Here is a 26910-nt window from a genome sequence, read left to right on the forward strand (position 1 = left end):
TTAATTGAAGAGTTGAAGCTTTAAATTAAACTATGTTTTGAGATTTTGAGTTTGAAAGCCAAACTTAGATCTGAAAATTGCTTTACCTAATAACGAATTACTACTGAAATTTGAACAGCAAATAGAGATTTTCGCAATTTCCCGCGTACCAAACGACCCCTAGGTTATTTAGTATAATTAACCCCAAACGAATAAATTAATCAAGGAGAAGGAAGACAGGGGACAAACTCCGACACCATACTCATCCACTACGAAGTCTGTTATGCATCAACAACAGCTACTAGACTGTAGGTTCGCTTAGAGTGAGTAATATTGCTACTTAGGGATGGTTTAGTATAATGGATAAGCAAAAATAGTGATGGAATAAAGATTTAGTACCACCTTATCCTTGTTTGGTTATAAATTGTGGGATAAGTTATCTCAGGATTAAAAATAGTACTGGGATAATTTATACTCATCAGAGGGTGGAATAGTAATCTTCTCAGGATAAAACAGTGATATTGACTAAAATAGTCCTGAGGTTCTCAAAACTCTTCTTCTACAACATAAGGTGGAGGGTATTTTTGTAAACAAATAACTTTTTCTTAAAAGTTATGCAATGCATGTTACTTTTAATACAACAAACCAAACAATCAATAAGAAACAATATCAAGATAACTAATCCCAACATAAATAATCCAGTATAACTTATCCCAACATAATTAATCCCATCATAACTTGTGTCAAACCAAACGACCCCTTAGTTAATAATAAGGCGTTTAGGTGTATATTGCACCTCCTTTCCATTGATGGACATTATATATCTATTTAATTTGAAGTTAGTTAACTTTAAGAGTATTTAACAGGAAAATTACGGATGTAGTTCCTGTTTATAAGCATTGAGGGATATTATTATATTTATCTATTTAATTTGAAGTTAGTTAATTTTAATTATGTTCAGGTGCTGGTTTTTTAGCCACATGACATTTTTTTTAATTAAAATTAAACTAAATGATTTTTAAAATAAATTCCGTTAGTGAAAAGGCTATATTTGCACTATTTGTATAAGGGCAGGGTATATTTGTATCATTTTATAACGATATATCTGCTCTAAATCACAAAGTTGAGGGTATATTTGCACATTTGCCCTTAAATTAAGTAGGCGTTTGGACATGTTATTTGAAACCATGGTTTGAAATCATGAGATGAAGTCAGCGTTTGGACATGCATTTCATCTAACTGTTTCAAACCATGGTTTCAAAAATTTTAAATATAAAACTTAACCCATAAATTTATATTTTATAAAAAAAGACCCATAAGTTGGTAGATATTTTAATAATTACTCCCACCAACCATTTACCAACCTTTATTTATGTCTATCATGTGGTAGGATTATATTAAAGAGTAGTTACATTACTATTTATGTTAATTTTTTATTTTTATTGAACTAAAATTTAATCAATTGATGTTATATTCTTTAGAAAAACCTTCTAGTAGCGTATTACTTTTGTTATGAACTATGACTTACTCATTTGGTAAGATTATATAAGAATTGAGAATAATTTAATAGTTTTTACAACTTATGGAGTTTTTACACCTATAAAAAAAAAATATAACTTAAAAAATTTAAATTGCATGTCCAAATATATTTCAAACTATGTCCAAACGGCTCCTAAAGTAGAGGGGTGACCCTAGCGCATCCGGTTCTAACAGGAAAAGAGGTTCTTCACATTTCGTACAAATAACGCACATTCTGTATACTCAATAAAACTCGTATCAAATTTTGTCATCAAAATTGTCTCAGGCGAAAATGGAGGGTTGGGATCCAAACACGAAATCAACGCTAACACAGATCCCGTTATTGACAATCAAAGCGGGTCCACGTGACGGGGCGTTATGGACAGAGAGATTGAAGGAAGAGTATAAAGCCCTAATAGGGTACACATCAATGAATAAATCGAAAGATAATGATTGGTTTCGTATATCAGCAGCAAATCCAGAAGGTACAAGCTGGAAAGGGAAGTGTTGGTATGTGCATAATTTGTTAAAGTATGAGTTTGATCTACAGTTTGATATACCTGTTACTTATCCTGCTACTGCACCTGAACTTGAGTTGCCTGAATTAGACGGCAAGACTGAAAAGGTGAATTCTTTTTTCGTTGCTTTTGTCTATTTGATCTTTAGATTGCTGAATTCTTGCTGTTATCACTGGTTTATGGTGTAGTAATTGTTGTTGTTATACTTGTAATTTAGCAAAACCCTAATTATTGTTCTAAACTCGATGGAGAAACCGAAAACGTTGTTCTTTTTTTGTCCCCTTTATCTATCTGGTTATATGTTTACTACTCCCTCCGGATAAAAAAAGAGTCCTCTTAGCCATTTGCACACCTTAAGAAACTACTTACTCCAAGGAAAAAAAAAATGTAAGTTGACTAAATTACCCCTAATTAAATAGGCATTGAGATTTGATCATATAACACTTAATAGGGGTAAATTTGGAAAGATAAGGTTAATTGTTTCTTGATTTACTAAGTGGACACTTTCTTTGCCCAAGAAAAAAAGGCTAAGTGGACACTTTTTTTTTTTGATCCGGAGGGAGTATTATTTACGGGTATTAAAATGAAATGGGTCTGAATAGAAAGGAATTGACTTGAATTAGTTTAGAATTGGGCGCGATTAGTGGATAATTACTATAATTTTTTTTTATTATGGAATTCCCTTCATCTGTCTGATCATATGTTCTTTATATGGTGTGTTCTTGCTTATGTGATTGGTTTAAGGCGTAGTAGTAGTAGTTGTTATACTTGAAGTTTCGTAAAACCTTAATTCGTCTTAAATGCAAATTATTTACTGACATTTAAATGAAATGGGTTTGAATAGAGTGGAATAGATAGATAAGATCATATATCTGAACTCGATGGAAAGACTGAAAAGGTTCGTTCTTTTTGTGCTCCCTTCATCTCTCTAATCATATATACCAATCTAGGATGTTGAATTCTCGGTGTTATGATTGGTTTAAGATGTAGTAATTGTTGTTGTTATAGTTGTAAAATAGCAAAACCTTAATAATTGTTCTGAACTCGATGGCGAGACAGAAAAGGTTAGTTTTTTTTTTTGTTCTTTTCATCTGTCTGTTCATATATTCTTTAGATTGGTGAATTCTTGCTGTTATGATTGGTTTATGTTGTTGGAGTTGTTACATTTTTAATTTAGCAAAACCCTAATAATTGTTCTGAAAAGGTGAATTCTTTTTCCCTTTCCCTTCATCTATCTGATCATATATATACTGTAAAGATGAATGCTTGCTGTTATGATTGGTTTATGGTGTTGTAGTTGGTGTTATACCTGTAGTTTAGAAAAACCCTAATTATCTTAAAAGGAAGTTATTTACCGGGTTTTGAAATGACATAGGTGTGAATAGAATGGAATTGATTGATAAGATTCATTAATCTGACTCAAATTAGTTTGGAATTGGGGTTAGTTGTTCTTTGATATATCGGATTGAAAAAGTTCCTTCTTCTTCTTCTTCTTTTTTTTTTTTTTTTTTTTTTTGTGGGTCCGATCATAAATGATTTTTTGCTGTTGTGATGGTTTATGGTGTTGTAGTTGTTGTTATACTTGTAATTTACCAAAACCCTAATTTTATCATAAAAGCAAATTATTTGGTGATATTTAAATGAAATTGCTCTGGATAGTGTGGAATAGATAGATATGATTCATATATCTGATCGAATTAGTTTGAAATTAGGGCGTAGTTTGTTGATTGATTGATTATTATTGTTTTTTGTTATGTAGATGTACAGAGGAGGGAAAATATGCTTGACAGTGCATTTCAAGCCGCTATGGGCTAAGAACTGGTAATTATTCTCCTCTCTGATTTGAATTTAAGCTTGATTACTATGAAATTTTAGTCAATTCGTGATAGTATGTGTTGATCTACCACATTGTTTTCGACATATCATGTTCTTTCACATGACTCCACTCTTCAAACATTTGTTTAATTATAGGGACTACGTTAGTGGCATTTAAAATTGGGAATTTGCCAAGATAAAGGAGGATGGTTAGAGTAGGTTAGTAATCTGTTTTAATATAGTCATAATATGATGTTGGGATGCCCAAATAGAGAGTAACATACATTAAAGATTAATAAGCATATTCCCAACTGGTTTTGATTCTGGATTGAGGAGTAGTAATTGATCAACTGGTTCTTTGACTCGGGTTTAGCTCTTGAATGACCAGACTGCTAGTATGATCAAGTTCTGGTTGAGTGAGGAGCAAATGTTTGGGTGACTGAGAACGTAGTAGATTCTGAATTAAATGAATATAATTCTTCTAAGATGTGCTTATGTTTGCCTTGGTAGTTAAAGGAGTACTCTTTGCTTCAGAGCAAATGTTCGGTTGGCTGAGAACGTAGTATATTCTGAATTAAATGAATATAATTTTTCTAAGATATGCTTATGTTTGCCTTGGTAGATAAAGGAGTACTCTTTGCTTCATAGTTGCCCTAGTTTATTTTCAGTACATTGGAACTGAAAATGTTTTTCTACTTAAATCTAACTTTCGGTATTCATTTAGCCCCAGATTTGGCATAGCACATGCACTCTGTTTGGGTCTTGCACCATGGCTGGCAGCGGAGATTCCTGTACTTGTTGATTCTGGCATGATTAAACACAAAGATGATGTGGCCACATCCAGTGAATCTTGACAAGGAGATGAAATTTAAGTAATGACGAAAGCTAGTCTCAAGATACAACTGTAAACTTTATGCAAGTCTTTGAAAGTGTACTTCTCCCCTCGAATTCATCATAAATGAATAATATTGGGGAGTCAAAGTTTCATGTGCTTTTTATGCCCTCAAATTTGTATGGACCAGTGGTTCCATTCTCCTTTACATGAATGATATTGAGGAGACCAAATTTCTTGTTTTCTAGAACCTTTTTTCTTTTGACAAAGGGTGTTAAAGCCTTGTGAAACAGCAACTTTGAAATTCTACTGTTATTTGCTGTGTTTTTGAACGTATGTTTTATGACTTAGATTTATTTGGATTAGTGATGCCCTTCCTGTTATTTTTCGAATCACATTGAGGCTGCAAAATTTCATGTTATTAGAGCCTTGTGAAACCTGAACTTTGAGGTACAACTGTCGTAATTGCTGAGTTAGTTGACTTGTGCTTTACTGCTTTGTCCCCTCAAATTTATTAGGACTACTGGTGCCCTTCCTGATTTTTATTCATAGTGAGATGGCAATTTTCTATTCAAGCCTTGTGACGCTGGAGAGTCAATTGTCATATATTTTTTTGGTAACTGAAATATTTTATTACCAAAAGTGATCATTACAGCTCAAAGAAAACTGAAACCATGGTAGTTGTCATATTTGCTGAGTTCTTTGAGCGTGTGCTTTATCCCTCAAATTTAATTGGTCTTGTGGTGCTCGTCTTGTTTCGTCATGAATCACATTGAGGCAACAATGTTTCATGCAATTCACCTCATGAAACCTAAACTCTGCTACATCTATCATATTTGCTGAAGTCTTTGAATGTGTGCTTTATTCCCTTTAAACTTGTTGGACTAGCTTGTGCTTCCAGTTTATTCATGAATCATTTCAAGGAGGCAATGTTTCATGTCATTCAAGCCTTGTGAAACCTAGACTTTGAGTTACAACTGTCCTATTTGCTTAGCTTTTCAACGTGTTCTTTATGCCCTTAAATTTATTTGGATTTGTGGTGTGCATCCTGGTTTTTCATTTAGCACCTTGTTATGGATATAATCGTTCTAGAAATGTTTGGAATTTGCATCTGCTTTCCTATCCCAACCTCCCAAAATTGGGCGAACTGATGGCACTACATGACTTGCCTGATTACTTTTTTGCTTTCCTTTACCTTCCTGTTTTATGTTATCTTTGGACCACGACATGGTTTTGTGTAGCACAAATAATCTTGCAAGATCAAGTGGTGTCAACATTGCTTTCAAATGTGGGGCACTGTAGCTCCTTGAAGGCTGCTGGAAACCTATAATTCTTGATACTAGTTACTACGTCGCTTGCCTTGTGTGTCAGTCGATGACTTAAGAATGAGCAATTCTGTAAGAGTTGGTGTTTTGTAGAAGATGTAATCAAACAATTGCAGAATATCTCGTAACTAGATTGCCCCAAACACCAAAAGCAGTCAAAGCTAGTCTAACTAAGGTGCCGTTTGGCCATAAAAATTATTCACTTTTTTCCGGAATTTTTTTCACTTTTGGGCGTTTGACCATAAATATTCCGAATACAACTTGAAGTTGTATTCCGGAATACTAAAAACTCAAAAAACTTGTTTTTCAAAAATTTCACTTTTTTCACTTTTTTACTACATGTTACCAAAAACTACAATTTTCAAAACTATGGCTAAACACAACTCCAACTTCAAAAATTCCAAAAAAAGTGAATTTGTTTTTGGTATTTATGGCCAAACGGCACCTAAGACTCAGTGTCTACCTTGAGAAATGTTAATATGCCTCAGGGTGCATAAAAGTTCTCTTTTACTGGTGTGCTTAATGTTTCTGACTTTCTGTTCTGTCGCCTTATCCTCTGTCTTATAGAGCAAACTGGCTAGTGTTTGGATATTGTTTCATTCTCCCATCTATGAATTTTGCAACTTAGCACCAGTAGCATCACATGACAGACAGTTTGTCAGTAGTTTGATGAGTTGCAATCCTACATGTTGATAACTTATGCATCTGTGTAACTGCTATGATAAAAGCAAATGATCAGCCAGTGGATAAAGGGAAAAAAAGAGAAGAAAAGATGAGCTAGTGGCTTGAGTCAGTCTGAACTGCTTTCTAACGAAATTGAACTAATTGTGTCACAGTTGGACGTCTCTCTTCTATTCCTATGCTTGGGGATGTTGGGAGAACCTGGGTGCTAATTTTGGTTCGTTAAGACTCGAGTGAGCAGAGGCCATATGTTTTCTTTTTCATGTACCACATAAGGGAAAGGAAAAAGAAATTAAGATGCAGCATTCATTCTGGTCAAGCTGAATCTGTATTCTCGGGTCAAACATAACTAGTTAAGATGAAAACCGCAATGAAGAAATTATCATTCTGCTGTGCAGATATCCTTGACTTGAAGCACACTCGTTAAATGACTTGGCTCTATAAAAAAAATCAAGTTGGTGGAGAACTTGTTGGCAGCACCCTCAGCATTCGCTTAGTCACATCATAATGCTTCTCCCAACCTTTCTCTTGAATAAGTTCAAGCCCGCTTATGCATATTGTTATTCTCCAAAAAGATGTAAAAGAAGAAGAGGGGATTGCTATCCAAATAGTATACAACGTTGACCAAGTAGCAATGAAAACTGAAGCAGATAGAACCAATGAATTGTTAAATTCGATTCATGTGGAAGAAAAAGTCCCAGAAGGTGAAAACAAGAATATGATTCAGTATGCTGGTGGATAATCAACTCTTAGGCTTTGGATAAGATTTTATATCTCCGACAAACAGATATAGAGAAGCTCTCTCAGAACAACCCTGCTGATTTTTTGCTAAGGAGCTTCTGGTTAACCGTAAAAGAGATGACCAAGACTCGGGGGAAGATGTTGACCTATATCTAACTGATAATCCATTTTAATTGCGTGTAGCTGCTCTAATATCTAGGACAAACTTCATAAGATGTCTCCTGTTACTTTGTGACTTCTCAAGCACTTGATCTATAGCTAAAAGAGTTTGGTCTTGTTTGCCTTGTCGATTTTCTTCTACTTAGATGGATGGAACAAGGGAAAATGATAGTTTTCTCTTTCGTTCCTTGTCCTGCTTGACCTTTTAAGTTACTCTATCGAAGTGCTGTTTTAAAGATTGTTCTGAGATTCAACAGAGAAGAAATAGTTGGGAATGAAGCTTTCATTATTGACTGAAGATATTACAGCACAAGTGAATTAAGTTACAAATACAACCTCCGCCTCAACCTCACCAGAAAACAAACACAACCCCAGAAACGGAAAAAAAAGAAACAATGACTCATGGATGTGAAACTCCTTCCTGGCAAATTACACATAAAATGTAGCACACGAATAATATTACATATGTTTTCTGGCTATCTTATTTCTCTATATATGATCATATTTTCCCTAACCATCACTTCAGGCAAATTCTTCTTCAATTAGAAGTTTGGACCAGCTGCCAGGATCTCCTCAGTCAGGTTGCTATCAGTTCCAATCTTGTAGTTAGTGAACACCTCAAAGTTCTTCTTAAAGAGGCCTCCCAACTTCAACAGGGTATCTTTGTGGGCCTTCTTGTCGGGCCACTGTTACAACAGATGAGATTACATTAACATAATGGTATTAACATAATGTAACAATTAGACAATGCTGCGGTGTATGCTAACTTACAGTGTTCACAGGATCCAGAATCTCGGAAGGTACTCCCTCAAGTTCAGTTGGAATCTCCAGCCCGAATACGTCGGTCTTCTTGTATTCCGCTTTCAAAAGCGCCCCGGAGTGGATGGCATCAATGATCTTCCTTGTGTAAGCTAACTTAATTCGGCTGCCTGATCCATAACTGGTCGTAACAGAGAGATTCATTACATTCATAGTTTGAGTGACATCATTTGGATTCATGTTGTGGACGAGTGCTCTTACCTTCCACCTGACCAGCCAGTGTTCACAAGCCATCCTGTAGCTCCCTGTTTCTGCATCTTCTCAGCCAGCATGGCTGCATATTTTGTGGGATGAAGCATGATAAATGCTGCACCAAAACATGCTGAAAATGTTGCTGTAGGCTCCTTAATACCATCCTCAGTTCCTGCCACCTGTGAATAGTCAAAGCAATAATCTTTACATCTTATCTCGAAAGTTCATATGTAATCTGTGAGGAAACAGATTTCATGAGTGTGTATATATATACCAAAGCTGTGTAGCCACTGATAAAGTGGTACATTGTCTGTGCCAAGTTCAATTTGCTGACTGGTGGAAGCACGCCAAATGCATCACATGCAAGGAGAATGACATTCTTTGGATGAGGACCAACACATGGTATTTTAGCATTTGGGATGTATTCGATCGGATATGCTGCCCGGGTGTTCTCTGCAATCAAACCATCCCATTAAAGTCATGAAGCAACATCAACTGATTCATACATATGGATGAATGCCAGAGAAGAAATATCTCTGTTCGATTCAATAAAATTTACCTGTCACTGATTTGTCTGCATAATCCACTTCTCGGGTATGTTCTTCGAAAACCACATTTTCCAGCACTGGATAAAACATTCATATAAATTTGGGTTCACACTAGTAACTTCACAGAAAATAACGTGAAGACATGATCAAGTGGGAATCAGAAATTACCAGTGCCAAACTTGATGGCATTCCAGATATCAGGCTCCTTCTCCCTTGAAAGGTCTATGCATTTGGCATAGCAACCTCCCTCAATGTTTGAGACACCATGATTACTCCAGCAGTGTTCGTCATCTCCAATAAGGTATCGGTTGTGATCAGTAGACAGTGTCGTCTTCCCAGTTCCTAATATGAACCAAGTGCAGAAAGAGAAACATGAGCATCGAAGTATATAGAAACGATGTCAAATTTTGCTGCGAGATATAAAGATAAGAGGACACATATTGTTGCTGCTCCGATAAAGGGAGGACCAATCCCTTTACACTATACCTGATAATCCAAAGAAGAGGGCTACATCTCCTTCTTTTCCCATATTGCAGCCAGAGTGTAGAGAGAGGATTTGGCGCTTAGGCATTAGATAGTGCATTACGCCGAAAAGACCTTTCTTCATTTCCCCAGCATACTGTGTGCCAAGGATGACCATTTCCCTCCTACCAAGATTGATGTCTATGCTAGTAGAGGAAGTCATATAGTGGGTGTAACGGTTACATGGGAATTGACCAGCGTTGTATATTGTGAAGTCCGGAGTACCAAAATCCTCCAGCTCTTCTGGAGTGGGTCGGATACACCTGTCACCGACCCGGTTATTGAATTGCACTGACTAACATGTTTTACATGATCTTTTTGTATCCCTTTAATTCACTAAGGCTCTTTAATGGTTGCAAAAGCTAAAGACAGAAAATGTGCATACGTAAAAGTAGAGGATACTTATCTGGTGACCTGTAAAACATGAGAATGTAAAAGCAGAGAGTTTTAAAAGAATCATGATCAGTGTCTTACATGTTGTGCATGAACAAGGAGTGATAGGCTCTGGCTGATACAATTCTAACTTTGATACGGTTGTTTGGATCCCAGTTGAGGAACTGATCATTCACGTACACCTGAAATATCCAAGTAGTATCAAAAGTCAGAAGAGATAGTATTTTCATCACCATAAAGTTGATTATCAGGCTTCTTAATTATATGTGCAAGGAGCTTCTTCTACTTGTCAAATCTTTTAGTTACAGGTAATGTTCCAATTACAATTAATTACAGGCAGAGGCGGATACAGGATTTATATTCTGTGGGTTCAATCTTAAGAATTTTAGTATTGAACTCATTATATTTTTAAAGTTATGGGTTCATATCTACTATATATACAATTTTAATAATTTTTTACACATAAATTTATACTCCGTGTCGAAAGTTGGGGGTTCAATTGATCCCCACTTAATAGGCTAGATCCGCCCGTGATTACAGGTCTCACCATCCATGATCTGTATGACTGACCCAAAAGCAGGGGCAATGATAAGGTTCCTAAGACGGTGACTAATAGGTCAATACCAAAACAACTTTACCGGCGGACTCAATCTTTGGATACCTTACGAAAAATATTTGGATATAATTGTATGTAGTAGATATGAATCCAAAGATATTTTCCTCCATATTGGGACCAAAAATCAATATCAGTTCATTTGTTGTAGAACATGTGTACATTTTCATTAGAGGGTAGAGAGATATGTTACGATCCTAGGGAAGATGATGAGATTATGTTGCACCTAAACAGGAGTGTCTTGTGGCCATACGTAGGCCCATGAATCATGACAGGAATGAATGGGACTAAGAAATAATTACATCAATACTGCAAGAAACAATCAGGAAATATACTACCTTGTCGTTATTATAATCTTACGTAACATGAGACAATGTAACACAGGTAGTAGCTACTGTAGCCATTTCATATACCACGACAAAACCAGAATTAAATAAATAAAGGGATTAAAAGTAGTCACCCTATACATATATTACTATTTTATTTACATGGGAAATAACACACGCCTTTAGATTATCGCAGAATGACTAGTTGACTATGGACTATTCTCTATGCCCTCGAATTCTGGAATTAAATTAATTTATTGACGTATTGACATTATTTTAATGAGGTACTTAAATGTTCTATCAGTCAGGAAAATAAACGTGGTGGTGTAGATGATGACGCGGCAGCACTAAGCAAAGGGGGAGCATATGCATAGTTTCAACAACCGTTGACATTAAATAATTTGGTGGGATATGGATAAGAGATCTTTTATGCATGTTAAAAATGATCACGAAAGTAGACTTTAGTGAAATGATAATATTGTTTAAAATGAGGTAAATTACCTTCTCCAAAGAGCATAGGTAATCAACAGCTCTTTCTCTGTTGATTAAGAAAGTCTGCTCGTCCATTTCGATATTGGGTGAGCCCCTGTTTTTTCCAAAAAAATATATATCATAACAATCATGACGTTAGAAAGTGACACTAGAAACTAAAAATAATTTTTTTTTATGGAATTAAAAAAATTGACGAATTAAACAGAATTAGCAAAAACGACAACATATGCTAGACACATATGTAGATCTACGATTTTTAGTCAGCTAATTTGGAGTACGTGCAATTATTGTGCGTATATGCGCATATGTGTGTGTATATATAGTTCGAGTTGAAAATATTAATTGCCATCCTAAGAAAGGGAAATAGGGGAAACTTACTTTCCCCACCAAAGGTCATCCTCAGTAGTTTCGTCTCTAACAACACGTTTGTCTCTAGGGGAACGCCCTGTTTTGGCTCCGGAAAGTGTGGCCAAAGCACCACTTGACGTGATGAATGATCCCTTTTCATACTTGATTGCTTGCTCATACAGCTCTATGAAAAGTAAAAATATATTGTCAAAACATTAAACATCTAATCAAACAATAATAGCCCTTTTTTATGACTTAGAAAAAAAAAAAAAAAAGGGTCAAACGCCTTGCGCCTTATAACAAAAGAATTTTTCCAAGAGACTAAGAAAAGATTTGTACGGTATAGAACATCAAAATCTATATAATAAACAAAATGTAACACGTAATGATCAATCATACAATTTGAAAATAGCACAAGAGTTTTAATTAAATCATTGACCATAAATGTAAAATGGAGAATGGCTAGGCATTATGATTAGAGTAACAAAATGTGAACAAGTCAAGAGAGATGAGTCATACTGATGAAAGAGTAATAAAAGGTAGGTAGAAGCACTTTAATGCTTTTAATTACCTAAGTGGGATTTTTCGATACAAGAAAGTAAAAATATACAAGGATTGTAAAATTATTTACCAGCAGGAGAGAGATTGTAGAGAATGTGAGTGAACTTGAGGCCACTGTCACTAATGTTAAGGGCAGGGGTGTGGTGTACGTGGTGAGCCGGCTTTTGCACCTTGGGCGTTTCCGTCCTTGAAGGGTCTCCTCTCACCACTTTTGGTCCTGTCTCTCGTGTCAAAGACGCCAATGATGCACTATTTTTTACACAACAAAAGGGGAAAAAGATTAACGTCTTGAAGACAAATAGTAATGGAATTAGTAATCTTTGGAATTAATTATGCTGACGTAATTTTTTATTGAATGTTTGATTTCTGTCCTAAAAATAATATGTATTGCATGTCAAGAATAGTATGATGTATAACTATAAGAATAGTACTAATATTATTAATGTTTACTATGCATAAAATAGTCCTACTACTGAATAAGGTGTATATATGATACTCTTAGTGGTCGTTTGGTGCATGGCCAAAATTATCCCGGGATTATAATCCCGGAATTAATTTATTCCATATCTTGAGACTATTTTATACCAAAATAAGTGGTATAAGAAGGTATATCCCAACTTATATCATGGGATGCATTTTATACTTTATTTAATACAAGGTATAAATTTATCCAAGAATAAATTTATACCTTCTACCAAATATGATATAAAAATTAATGCTGAGATATCCCAGCTTATACCTTCTACCAAACGACTCCTTATTAGTCGTATATATGTGAAAGGCAACCAAACATTGTACCGAAATTTTATAGCAGCACTATTCTACCTAATACACCTGACAATCGACCCCTAGCGTGGGGAGAAATAAAAGGAGTCACGGTAAAAACTTAAAAACATGGCATAGTACAAACTTAGTGGAGCAGTACTATGCTATGTTTCTTTTTCTTCGTACTTTTTGTCACCTTCTAGAAAAGATCGAGTCCGTGACAGTAAAAAAGATCTCTGATCGAGCAAACTCTACCTCCAAGTGAGATGACAAATTAAGACATTAGTAATTTACTAATTTACAATTCAATTAAATTGTCTTCTTGAGTAAAAGTGGAGGAAGAGATCTAGGAGTTTCTTAGGGAGATTAACCTCACCTAAAGTTGAGTAAATATTACGTGGTTCTTGGACTCGTGGGCCAATGCCCTACGTATTAATATCATGGCACTTATTTCGTGATGGATAAACACGACAAAAATGATCCGATCTTTTTGTCATTTTTCAGAAACATTTCAGCAAATGAACGACACCGTTAGACTAAACATCGAGGAGTTTGTTTGTCATGATCGTCACTCAATTAATAATTATACTCAATTAATAGTTATTACTATATGATTTACCTAATGGATTGGAGCTGTTGTTTCTGGCGTTCTTCTTCAGAAACGGCAACGCCACCGAAAACATGAGGGGACTTGATGGGAGTAGTGGGTGCCGATTTCTTCTTCTGAAGAGAATGCAACTCATCCAACGTCTGAGCTTTCACAGGCGTAGCACTGTCGTCATGGCAAACAACGTTTTCATCATCTGTCTTCTGTGTCTGGATCTTAGGTAATCCACTTTTCCTCTTGCTATCAAAACTGAATTCTCCATTTCCCGCTCCGTTCAACGCCATCTTAAGATCCCTGCAAAATAAATAATTAATCATTAAATTTCTATTTTTGGCGTGACTCTCTAGTAAGTAGAAAATTTGTGTTATAAAATATAATTTTTTCACCTTATTTTCACTTACATGGTGGGTAATAGGTCCATTGAAATACTGACAAACTTTTTAATTTTTCCGCGTGAAACTACTATTTTTTCTTCTTTTCCCATTGATTCATTAAAATATCTGTGATCGTCAATGAACATTTTTTATTGAAAATTTCAATCGAAAAATAGTGACTTTTTAACCGTGCAATTAGGCATAACACCGAAAACCAAGAAATAAGAACTGTCTTAAGCAAAATCTAGCTTCTCGCTCTGGATGAGTAGTTCCAAAATTTGGGCTTATTGTTCCCAAATTTTTTGCTCGTTGTAAGGAATTTTGATTGTCTTTTAATATCATTTGAGAATAACAACATTCTATTAGGAAGAAAAAAAATCACATTTATGAACGACGAATATATTCAAAATTAGAGGCGAATCTTGGATCCATTGTAGGTGAGTTTAGAACCAGTATGATCGTATTATATGCATACATTTTAATATTAAAGTGGAAAGGGAACTCAGGACGAAATTTAGCCTATAACAAAAACAGAGCATTTATGAAAAAGAGAAATAATTACCAGAATCAGAGAGGAAGATGATGATGAAATTGAAGAATTGAAAAGAAGCTGAATTTGAAGAAAGAAACCCTATGCAAAGGGTTCAACCATACAACGTAATTGAAGTGAACTAATGTGAAAAAACCACGAAATGAAAGGATGTGTTCTTTTGGGCAACTGAGCTGCAGAATTTATAGTGTCCTCGTTTGGCTTGTCACACGCTTCCAACTATGGTACAGCTAACCATGGTTAATGGATAAACCCAAGAAGTTGTCAAGATAAGGTTTTTGGTAACTTAAAAGGAAATAATTTTAAATAGATGGGAAACGACAATATGGACAAGTAATGCCATTGGTTAATTTCCCTATATGAATACTCAAGTACATGCATGATGAATTACTTGCTAATCGGAAATTTCAAAGGAGGAACCAACAGTGGAAACAGAGTTAATTGCACTTAATAGAATTCCTGTTTTTTTTTTAATTAAATATTAGGTAAAGATCCAGTCAAATGACTAAAAACTGATAGATCTCAACAATACAAATTTTTAGCGTATATCATATCTAGTTGTATCTTACGTGGACAACTATAATATAGGTGCTTTTTTCTATAATTTCTCTGAATTCGGTCCGTAAGAAATGGAGGGGAGATAGAAGCTGGACAAAGTATTTAGTGGCTTATACACGTTTTGAGTAAAATAGAGTTACGACCACTATACTACAACTCCAAATCCTATAAAGTTGAACTTTGCTAGCAAAAGTAGCTGGTTTGATAATTACTTTTCCCATTCTCTTATATCAAAGAGGGGTGATAAATTAGGCATTAACCTGCTTTTTTATAATAAAATTTATTTTGATCCGCCTAATTCAGTCTATATAAAAGTGGAATTGATTTCCCGTTCAATGACACATGAGAAACCTTATTAAAATATTTTTAACAAAATACTTTTTTTGATGTGTCATATATAATCATAGAAAAAAAAAAAGCTTATTAGACATTTAAATATTTTTAAGAAAATAAATAAAGAAATTAAAAGTTATCGAAAGAGTTGTATAGGTTATCTATAACTCATTGTTTAGCACATGTCCGCCCAAGTAATTTTTTAACGGGTTATCAATTGCGCATTTACAAATTATTCCGTTTTAACCTATTCAAATTCAGTCTAACACATCAATTTAATAACACCCATAATATCAAATTAAAATAAGAGAAAACCAAAAAAATAAAATAAAATTGGGATAAGAATAGAAAAGGTCAGTTAGGAAATTAATAAAAGTGGCATATTGGGGTAGACAAATATTACGTAAGAAAGTGTGCGGTGCAAAACGAAGAAATGGGTCGTATTGACCGGTTGGGCGTGGGGGTTGGTGGGTAGGGGGTAGGATACACGTCAGAGGCGTAATCACAAAGCCAAAATTTGACAATCGGCGTTTGTTCTCTTCTTTATTTATTCTATCTGTTATTCACTGCATTAGCAGTGGCTGCAACTAGCATCCTCATCTCATGATCAGCAAATTTTACTGTAATTTATATGATGGTTTTATCAACTTGGCCTTACAGGAATATTAAATTGTACGTATTAGGCCCATGTTTTAAGCTATGAGTTGTAAAATCACTGTTTATCATTTAAATACAGTCATAAATAGAGAAAAGGAAAAGTTGAATAGGAGGAATAACGTACAACTGAACAAGAGTCGTCCAAATAATAGATGAATTATGATCCAAACTATTTATTGAATTTGACCAGTTTTAAATTGCCTAAATGTATCTTTACTTGAACCTTGGAGTCATCCTCACTTATTTGACACCCCTAAGTAAAGCAACGACGGATCTAACATGTTAGTATATTGGTCCAATTGACTTTAATAATTTTTATCTGGATCTTGAATATGAATTATGAACTTCGTTAAATATTTATAAATATTTGATTGTGACTCAATTATTATAGTGAAATCTTAAGATTGCTATAAAAATTCATAAGTTTCAAATTTTGAACCTTCTTGTTGATCTCTGCAAAAAAAAAAAAAAAAAAAAAAAAAGAGTAAAAAACAACTCCTTCCATTTTATTTTATATGTATTCAATTCATATTTGATTAGATACAAAATTTTAGAAAACAAAAATAAGTTTTAAATTTTATAATCTTAGATTAAAGACGTTTTTAATGAACTCCTTGACTGATATGTTCTTAAAATGACATGTAAAATGTAAGAATTAAAAACTTACTAAACATAACGAATGATATTTTCTTTTGAACGGGCAAAAGAAAAGTAAGGATTAAAATGGAGGAAGTAGTATTCAACAGTAAAACTCCGATTATCATCTTAGGAAACACCTTTTATTTTTATTTTTTTCAGTTTTCCTTACCCCACTTCTTCTATAAGTTAACCAAAAAGCGCTAGAGTAATAAGAGACAGAGCTGTCAAAATCCTTAGTTTAAGGAATCAAATCTGGGAACTTGTAAATTTTTCAAGTCATTTATTAGACTCTTTTAAAAAAGAAATGCTCTCTTTTGTTGCAGCTACACTTGACTATATGGTAAAGCTATATCTGGGGTAAATGTTACTTGGTTACGGTTGTTAAACGCACGAATCCTAGAAGAAAGTGGTCAAGAAACTTCTCAAGTATGTTCCCACTATTTATTCAAATACTCCAATATAAAAATTCACTAATGTTACACAACTGATGATATTTTGTGATTTTTTTTAATCTACGTCCATCACCACAAAATAATCACTTTGCGTCACACAACTGATGATTATTGTGTGAGATATTTTCTATGAACTGAAAAATGTATAAGATTTGAATTTACTTACTTGTAAGATTAAAAAACTTCTCATACAATTATTATCAGTTACGTGAGGCACAAAATAAAGCCCCAACTGGACTTAACCATTTGACATATGCAATAATTAATATTGAATAAATTATTATGTATTTATTAGTAATAAATTTTTAAAATATTGTACGTAAATTACTTATTTTAAAATAACAGTTGGCCTGGTGGTATTCTCTCTTTCTATGCTTTAAACAGGGTGTTGAACTTTGGTGTTGGTGGGACCAAAATGTCGTCGCAATTTGAATTGTTAATTTTCCACTTATAATGCTTCTTTAAGCCGATGTAACTTTTATACAGAGTTACTATATGCATCTGTTTCTTCATTGACTCATTAAGAGGTTAGATCAATGGGAATGAAGTATCACTGTGCATGTGTATATTCCTTTTCTCTAATAATGGATATGACTTTATTACTATAGATATATCTTTTCAATTTATTACTTTATAGTTTATATAAAATTAAACCTAAATTGATGATGGTAACAGCAAAAGCACCTAATCTTTTGAGGCAGGGCGAATCTAATTTACGGACATTTTTGTTAAGTATCACTCAATTTTCAACCAAATCTAATTTATCTTTTGTAGTATATGTTCCCGTAGGTAGTATTATACTAATTTTAGAAAATATATACATAAAATACCTAATTTTTCGGCGAGATCATGTATTCACGTGCTCCAAAAAAAGGCCCTAAATTCACCACTGGCTGAGACAGTGAAACTCTACGTCCCTTACGTATACACTCACATACTCAACTTTGATCAAGCGCATGAATATGTTACTAAAACAGGAGTACTGTATTTACTTAGTGTAGGATTTTCATAAGAGAATCACAGAAAAAGAAAAACATTGTACACTGAATGCGGATATGGTAGAGAAATAAGAAGGAAACCAAAATAACATTAATTCGATATTAGGTTAATCTTGCCACTGAATATGTGTGTGTGTGGACGAGCGTGATAATAATTTATTTGAAAACTCTATAATGAAAAAGAATATGTTATAAATTTTCGAATTCAAAAAAAGTAATGATAAATAATGCTTCAATGTGTCATATATAACGAAAATTGAATTAATGGGATCCATAAAGTTCGAATAAAGATTATCACAAAAACATCATGTTATAAAGGATAGCGCAAAGAGAAACATAGGATTAAATCGTGAAGCACAAAGGGACAGACCGTGACATTGCTTAAGGAATGGAGCAATAGACACGTGCTATTTGATGATCTTTTCTCCAAAGAAGAAGATTGATCTAAGAATTGAAGATTGTGCCTCTCCATTGCTTTGTTTACTTTTCTCCAAAGGGGCACACCTTCCAATTTCAGCTGATATATTTTTAAATTATTTGTTTCTATTTTTGGACCCCACCAAATCTGAATTTTTGTTACAAATTGTTTGAACTTGTTCTCAAATAATCCAGTGAATTAATTGATCACTAAGGCACAAGTTGTAAGCCCTTTTTTCCCCCTTCCTTAGGCACAAGTTGCAAGTTATTCAATTATATTGGGATACATCTATTCATTTGAGATATTTGCACACTCTACTTGGTAAAACGTTTAGGCTAAAAAAAAAAAAAAAAAAAAAAAAAGGTGTAAATAATCTTATTCCATCACAGCTAAATACAGCTGTGACTCAAAACTCATTACACAGACGGCCATGAGAACAAAAGGACTTGGCAACACCACATTAATTACTAGACTGACTTTTACGCCAAATTTTCAATGGGAACTGGACTAAACCAAGGACTACGATGAAACAGATGGTACACTCTCCTCTTCATTAGAGGTTTTGAGTTTAAATCTTAACAGTTTTTGAATTCAAACTCAAAAAATGAAGAAATTCCTGATATGGAGCAATGGCAAAGTGAGATTTTCACTAAAGAAAATCAAGACATATAAAAGTAAACTAGTGTCACTATATTTAAAATGTATATTTACAATCTTTTTCGTTTTTTTTTTTTTTTTTTTTTTGCTACTCTTGCCTTTTGTTTTATTTTTGTAACACTATATTAGCTATAAAGGTAGTTTGACAATTTCTCAATGTTTTAAAAAAAATTGAATCACATAAAAGTTTTTCTAAGTTCGAAAACATCATTTTCTTAGAATATATTTGACTTCCTTTTTGTTTTCAAACAAATGCATGCACCAAAGTTCTCCAATTTATTATACTGAAATATTTGGGGTTAAAGTCTTTAATGATTCAAATTGAGTTTTACCTTATGTTGGAGTAACTTATTTATTTTTTCCTCAATTAAACTTATATTGGCTAATCCATTTTTGGGGGAAAATAAATTATTTACGGATTCGGGTAATATAAAAAATATTTGATGCCGCAAATTGTTACATGATGATGTCAATGAAGTTAACTTATAGATAAAAATAGCATTTAATATTAAATAAATAAAAATCTTGATATGACGAAATACTTTTGCAGATATTCCTTCAAATTAAATAATACAAAAGGAACTGAAAAGTTAATAAAATTATTTGTTTTTCTTACTTTAATATTTCCTTTTCCTTACAAAAAAGCATGTTAAGAAATGATGTATTTTTTATTAAAAAATATTATATTATAATTTCTTAAGCATGTATGTATTACTTTTTTCAAATATTTTTAGCTGTATATACAAATAATCTTTAATTTAAGAATTTAGCATGTACTAAAGTAGAAAGAGAATGTCATAATAATTTTTTTACTTGTCTATAATAAACGTTATAGGAATATAATGACTTGAAACAAGTTTAATAATTATTTCCACATAAAAGAAAGACACAATTTTTTTGATCAATTTTAAATTCGGTTGAATAAATAGATTTTTTTTATAGTATCGCTATCACCTCTTCCGCATCATCACTCCTTGTAGCATAAAAAAGCCCACATAGTTATTTAAATTTGCCAAAATAGGTGAGAACTTGCAAGGTAATTAAAGCCTCAATTAGGGGTAAATGGATAAAAATATTTAAATTTGCTTGAAAAATAAATTTTTGTAGTGTCACTATCACCTCTTACATATCATCACTCTTTGTAGTATTAAAAAGCCCATATAGTTATTCATATTTACCAAAATAAGTGATAACTTTTAAGGTACGTAATTAAAGCTTCAATTGGGGATAAAAAGGACAAAAAAATCACGTGAGAACTACAAAAAATGAGAATTCTCTCTTATATTATAGTAGTAATATACAAGAAAGTTAATGGATATACATATACTAGTACATATATACACATAAAAAAAATACCATTTACCTATCTACACTTGAACCCCCTGCATGCTCTACGTCTAGAATATATGTGAGTCCCTCCTGCTTATACTAAAACTTTTCAAGGTCTACCTCATTCCCTAGGGGAAGGCTCCTCCCAACCACCGCGAGTCCTCCTTGTATAGTAAAGGCTATTTTGGTTGCGTGACATTCTCTTATAGGACGTCGAAGCAGCCTGAATGTTGCACCCCTAGATGGCAAAACTCCAATAGCCGAAAGTTTTAGTGTCACTCAAGATCAGCTAGGACTGAACTAAACACTAACTCGCTTTTATCCTTCTCGTTCACTCAATTAAATCAAGTAATGTAATCGAACCCCCACTACAACACAGGGTATCTATAGCTACGAAATCTAAGCTATGAATTTAAAAATCGTAGCTATTACCTAGTAATAGCCACAAAAATATGAATTCCGTAGCTATCTACAATTTCGCAAAATTTCTTAGCCACAAGAATCAAATTGACAAAGCTAATTCCTCATTTTTGCTATAATTGCTAACAATCGTGGCAATAATTACCTAAATAGCTACAACTTTATTGCTACGACAAACCTTTATAGGCGATCATAAGTTTTTGCTACGCAATAAAATTATTTAGCAATAGTAACCTTTTAATACAATAAATTATTTGAAACAAAATATTGTAGCTAAATAAGGATTTTTGCTTCAAGTTATAAAACATTGTGGCAATAGTTACATGATATAGCCACAGATTTTTTGCTATAATAAAATATCGTAGCTAATATTAAATTTTTTTTTTTTTTTTACGGGTTGAAACTTACTCTAGTGATAGTAATCTTTTAGCCACAATAAATTATTTGAAGCAAAATGTTGTAGCTAAATAAATATATTTGCTTCAAGTTATAAAAAAATTGTGGCAATAGTTAAATGATATATACAAAATGTTAGCTATAATAAAATTCCGTAGCTAATTATTATTTTTTGCCACGAGTTGGAACTTACTGTAGTATAGTAACCTTTAGCAACAATAAATTATTTGAAACAAAAAATTGTAGCTAAATAAACATTTTTGCGTCAAATTATAAAAGATTATGGCAATAGTTAAATGATATAGCCACAAACTTTTTGTTATAATAAAACTCCGTAGCTAATTATTAGTTTTGCCACGACTTGAGATTTATGGTAGCAATAATAACCTTTTAGCCACAAAAATTTATTTAAAATAAAATATTTTAGCTAAATAAATAATTTTGCTTCGAGTACTACAAAGCCATGGTAATGCGTGGCATAATAGCTATAATAGTCAGTTTCAGATTTTGATTTAATGTCTTCAATAATATTATCAGCTAAAGTAACATCAGTTTTGATAATAATAGTTAAAAAAATAAGTCTTACCTAATTAATATGTGAATAACTAAATGAATAGAATTTAAACAGCTATAATATCGTATCAATTGCATTGTATATTGTGTTTGTTTAATTTAGAAAATAAAAAGTGTTATAGTGTACAATCATATATTCTCTTTAGAATTTATTGATTATCATAAATAAAATTATATATTGAATCCAAAAACTAAAAGTTTAATATGATTCGTATATTGCACAGGGTCTTGTCTCATTTCTGACTTCATCTAACATTTTATAATAGTTAAATTATTAAGAATTATATTTTAAATTTTCAATAATATGTATAATTGATATAGAAGTGCATAACAATGCTAACTAGTATATCATAATTCGTATTAAACGAAGAATTACTTGTAATTTTAAATAAAATTTAATAATATTTATTACATTTTGAATATTAAGTATATTAAATTTAAATAACTATGTTCTTGTATTTATTTATTGATCACTTTATATCCAATTTAAATAAATAAAAGTTGTCACTTCAATGGTTTAATGCTATTTTAATAACTTGATAGTTATCAGGAATCTAATTAAGCACTTCAAATTAATATAATTGACATAGGAGCACATACAAACTAATAATATTATTTTTGACGAAAATAGTTTTAAAGAAAAATACATTTTAGTTATCAAATCTATCGCTAATATTTAAAATGAAATCTCGTTGTCAAGAATATTATTGTAATAATTTTTTATAGGCTATATTTTTCTATTTATGTAACACTTAAGAATAATGTTTTTCTTATATCTAGTTACACTAACAATTAAAAATTTAATATGGTTGATATCTAAGTCCATTAACAAAAGTGATTACAGTATAATACTTATTAAATAAGTATTATCTATAAGTTTCAACTATAATAAAAATAACAATTGATTTATATCCAATAATAATGTAAGTAACTAATTACATAGAATTTAAACAACTATATTAATAATGGAAAGTCCTTTACTAATTTAATCTAGAGAATTAAAAAAAGTGGTCTATTACTAATTTAATAGTTTATTAATTGTCATAAAATTCATTGTCCATAAACTAACAATTGAGAACTTAACATGGTTTGTATACAAGACCAGGTCTTATCTCTCTTGTGACTATTGTATTATATTTGTAACATTTCAGTAATTCTGATACTATTCAACAAAATTAAGAATATGGTTGATATACATATAATTTTTTTTTATATTTAATAAAGTATTACTTGTAAGTATCAATATAACAAATATGTGTGTGCGTGCGCTACATTGATTATTAATTATATTAAATTTAAATAAGCATATACATTATTGATTTTATGATCTTATTGCAATATTAATAACTTAATGATTATCATAAATCTAATTGAGCATTAAATATTAATAGTTTGATGTAATTAAAATAATAGAATATGAGATATGCCAGAACTAATACTATCATAATTCAATATAAAAAAAAGTGTTACATGTGAGAAATACATACTAAATAAAAAAAAATTAAAAGTTTATTATGATTCGAATATAGTACCGGAATCTTGTCTCTTTCGTGACTATATTTGAACATTTTATAATACCTAAATTATCAAGAATTATATTTTAAAATTTCAATAAAATGTATGATTGATATAGGAGTGCATATAACACTAACTTAGCTAATAATAACGTGTATTAAGCGAAGAATTACTTGTAATCTTCAAATGCAATTTAACTAAATATCTAATACTAATTAAATTTGATATTTAACTGTAATAGATTTAAATAATTATGTTCTTGTATTTGTTTATTGATTGCTAATATCAAGTTTAAATAGCATATACATTATTAACTTTATGATCTTCTTGCAATATTAATAATTAACAATTTGATAATTCAATAAAAAGTGTTACATGCGAGTTTTAACTATAGCTTAAATAAAATATATTATCAATATATTTAGTAGATTTAATTTTCATTGTTGAATATCTTAAGTATTTTTCAATACTTTTTATATATTAGGCGACATGATACTTGAAAAATATATTTCAGTGTATTATTTTATTCATATAAATATTTAATTTGTGGCATTCTATTTAACATACTTATATACTTATGATTCTTTTTATCGGTAATAGTACTTAATTGTATTACTTACATTTATTTATATTACAATATTTGCATATAAAGAAGTAAAAAAAAAGTAGAAAGTTATATAGTAGAACAAAACTAGAAAAGAACGGAAATTGAGTAAAGTCAAAAAGTCCAAAACCTAGTCATAGTTCTTTCTCTCCAGCCGCCACATCCCTCCACGTTTTCTTTGTCAATTCTCAACACAAATCTTTATTTCTCCAGATCAAAAGATTATAAGGGTTCTTTGGTGTTATGCAATGGAGAAGGCTAATTGATTTTTTTTTTAATTACGCAATGGAGGGGCAAAAATGTTGTATATATTTTAAGTGATGGTTCCTCTTGTATTATATCTACATCAACAAGATCTCCATAGCTGATATGTTATAGATTTTGAGCACTTTTTTCTCCTATTTAAATCTCATTCTTTTTCTTGCGGATCTCACTCTTTGTCACCATATTTTTTGGTTACTTTTTTTCATTCCTCTTTATTGTTTTTAATGTACACTTCAACTTTCATTTGTAACTTATGTTGGACTCAGTAAAAGCATTTTTATTCTTCTTCTTAGTTAATAGAGAAGAGAAAAAGTTTGAATCTTTATGTTCATTTGTTAGTTTGGTATATTAATAATATTTTATTCATTTTTGATTGAAGCTTCTAATATGCGATTCAGGAGATGCTTTTGATGGAATTAATCTTGCTCATTTTCAAGGTTGGTGGTAATTGATTTTCCTACTTAATATTTGCGGTTTATTGAGTCGAAAATGAACTCTCTTGCTATTCTTAGGGATGTTGTTGCTCATGTTAATATTTTTATGTTTCTTGTTATTAATTGAGGTTTTGTTAGAAGAAACTCTTGGTGTAAAAGAATGAAATATATATGAAATAACTGGAGTTTTGATATCCCTTTTAAGATTACTTAGAGTTTTTTTTATGAAGCTATGTAAAGATTTTTTATGAGAATTTAATCGATATATAATTTCTCATAATATATGATAAATTGTTAGATATATTTATATAGTCATTCGTTATATTTCTGATGTTTTTACTTTATCAAAATTAACAGGCAAATTTATGGCATTACTAGAGCAGCAATGACAAACTGGGCAGATATTGATCAAATTAAGATGCAATTGGAGGTTGTGTGGGAGGAGAGAAATCAGAAGATCGTGGTGGTTCGAGTCTCAAGCAAGATAATGCTATTGTAATTGGTGTCATAGATGAATTATGTATTGTGAATGTTTGAAAATTTAGATATGTAAAAATGTGTAACTTGAGACCTATTTTATAATCCAAAACTTTTGATTCATATAGAAGAATTATTCTGAATAACAATGCTTTGTGGCATATTCTTCATTTTGTAGAGATGCAATTTTAGATTTCGTAGCTAACTGTATATATAATTGCCAAAAACAAGGTTACGCATTTCACTTCTCGTAGCAAATGAAAAAAACTTTTAGCTATAATTTTATATATTTGATGGCTAAAAGAATCGATTATTTATATATTTCATAGCTATAGATTTTTGAACTCGTAGCTAAATGTATTTTTGTTGCCACGAGACTGAACTATAAAAATAGCCACCAAATTTATATTTTCGTGGAAAATAAATTAAAATTTTTGCTACCAAAGAACACACTGTAGCTAAAATATAAAGATTGCTACAAGTTTTATTTGTCGTGTCAAACGAATAAAATTATTTGCTATAAATATATTTTTCGTGGCAAGAACATTTTACCGTCACAGCTACAACACAAAAGAATTCGTAGCAATAAGTATTAGTCACTACACGGATCATGTAAAGTCACGTAATTAGCTTTTAAATTACGCTACATATTTCTACGGATCTTTACGGAAAAGAAATATTGTACCTAAAGTGTTTAGCCACGGAAATTTTCATATTGCTTCAATGTATTTTGTAGCTATATATGCATTTTGTTGTAGTGCCCGTAGTTGGGAGCGGTGTTAAGCGTCCGATTCGACCATAATGAATGTTAATTGAGACTCTTTGGAAAAGGAGGTTCCGCCTCTGATAGGGACTTAGGGAGCGACTCTCCCTTTATGGTCCCGTCCGAATTCCAGATTATACAGAAAAGACATATACATACTCCTTCTCTTTTACAGCTGTTTTCTCATGTTAGAATGTTGGAAATGTCGTTTTTGTAAGAAAATTTGCAAAGTTTTTGGATAAATTAAAATGTCGACACATCTAGGACTATAATGTATCCACGCACTACGGAGTATAATTGTTAAGATCTTAGACTACTTAAATGGCCCTGCCTTATATAATTATCCCTAAATAATTAAATTAAACACGTTTGACGTCCATTGGTTAACGCAAAGGGGGAGTTTTATGAAGTTTCCTCCTCCTAGCTGCTATGGACGTTGACGGATATATACAAATTCTACTCTGTACTTTGCAGATATCATAAAGAACTCAAAAAATAAAAACAAAAATTGCAAATAATAAGAAAGCTAGAGAGCGATGGGAGCCGTTATATTTAGAAATTCTAGAAAATAATTTTCCGCGTCATACTACAAGTTGGTTCATCATGTTTTGTCATAAAGTTGCTTTTTTTCTTTGGTCAGAGATGTACATTTTTCTGAAAATAATGTCGTTTTCTGAACTGCTAAAAGTTGATGATAGCAGCAGATATCTACTAATTTCCTTGCACAAACATATCGTTAAACATT

General features: G+C 32.0%; 2 protein-coding genes and 1 long non-coding RNA gene across 3 annotated transcripts; 1 reads left to right on the plus strand and 2 right to left on the minus strand.

Moving 5' to 3' along the window:
* Positions 1–1708: 1708 nt before the first annotated feature.
* Positions 1709–4994, plus strand: LOC132033561 (ubiquitin-fold modifier-conjugating enzyme 1). The gene is made up of 3 exons (XM_059423568.1): positions 1709–2122; positions 3775–3836; positions 4555–4994. The coding sequence occupies exons 1-3, from the start codon at positions 1790–1792 to the stop codon at positions 4682–4684; spliced, it is 525 nt and encodes a 174-aa protein (XP_059279551.1). The 5' UTR covers positions 1709–1789; the 3' UTR covers positions 4685–4994.
* Positions 2143–2429, minus strand: LOC132033562 (uncharacterized). The gene is made up of 2 exons (XR_009408815.1): positions 2385–2429; positions 2143–2350 (listed from the first exon to the last, which is right to left on the minus strand). It is a non-coding gene; the product is annotated as an uncharacterized LOC132033562 (long non-coding RNA).
* A 2839-nt stretch (positions 4995–7833) lies between the features above and the next one.
* Positions 7834–14856, minus strand: LOC132033563 (phosphoenolpyruvate carboxykinase (ATP) 1-like). The gene is made up of 13 exons (XM_059423570.1): positions 14691–14856; positions 13767–14048; positions 12453–12631; positions 11852–12005; positions 11483–11567; positions 10124–10224; positions 9614–9912; positions 9296–9469; positions 9139–9204; positions 8854–9032; positions 8589–8758; positions 8340–8508; positions 7834–8254 (listed from the first exon to the last, which is right to left on the minus strand). Exons 2-13 carry the CDS (start codon positions 14036–14038, stop codon positions 8111–8113), a joined length of 1992 nt encoding a protein of 663 aa, XP_059279553.1. The 5' UTR covers positions 14039–14048; positions 14691–14856; the 3' UTR covers positions 7834–8110.
* Positions 14857–26910: the final 12054 nt, after the last annotated feature.

Source organism: Lycium ferocissimum, chromosome 10 (assembly GCF_029784015.1).
Source record: "Lycium ferocissimum isolate CSIRO_LF1 chromosome 10, AGI_CSIRO_Lferr_CH_V1, whole genome shotgun sequence".
NCBI lineage: Eukaryota > Viridiplantae > Streptophyta > Magnoliopsida > Solanales > Solanaceae > Lycium > Lycium ferocissimum.

Bases quoted from the DNA above. Each gene is read 5' to 3' on its own strand.
- LOC132033561 (XM_059423568.1), top strand. From the start codon at position 1,790: ATGGAGGGTTGGGATCCAAACACGAAATCAACGCTAACACAGATCCCG. The intron at 2,123-3,774 runs GTGAATTCTTTT...TTTGTTATGTAG, and splicing joins TAGACGGCAAGACTGAAAAG to ATGTACAGAGGAGGGAAAAT. The intron at 3,837-4,554 runs GTAATTATTCTC...GTATTCATTTAG, and splicing joins CCGCTATGGGCTAAGAACTG to CCCCAGATTTGGCATAGCAC.
- LOC132033563 (XM_059423570.1), bottom strand. From the start codon at position 14,038: ATGGCGTTGAACGGAGCGGGAAATGGAGAATTCAGTTTTGATAGCAAG. The intron at 12,632-13,766 runs GTAAATCATATA...TGTAAAAAATAG, and splicing joins CAACAGCTCCAATCCATTAG to TGCATCATTGGCGTCTTTGA. The intron at 8,509-8,588 runs GTAAGAGCACTC...TGTTACGACCAG, and splicing joins ACTGGCTGGTCAGGTGGAAG to TTATGGATCAGGCAGCCGAA.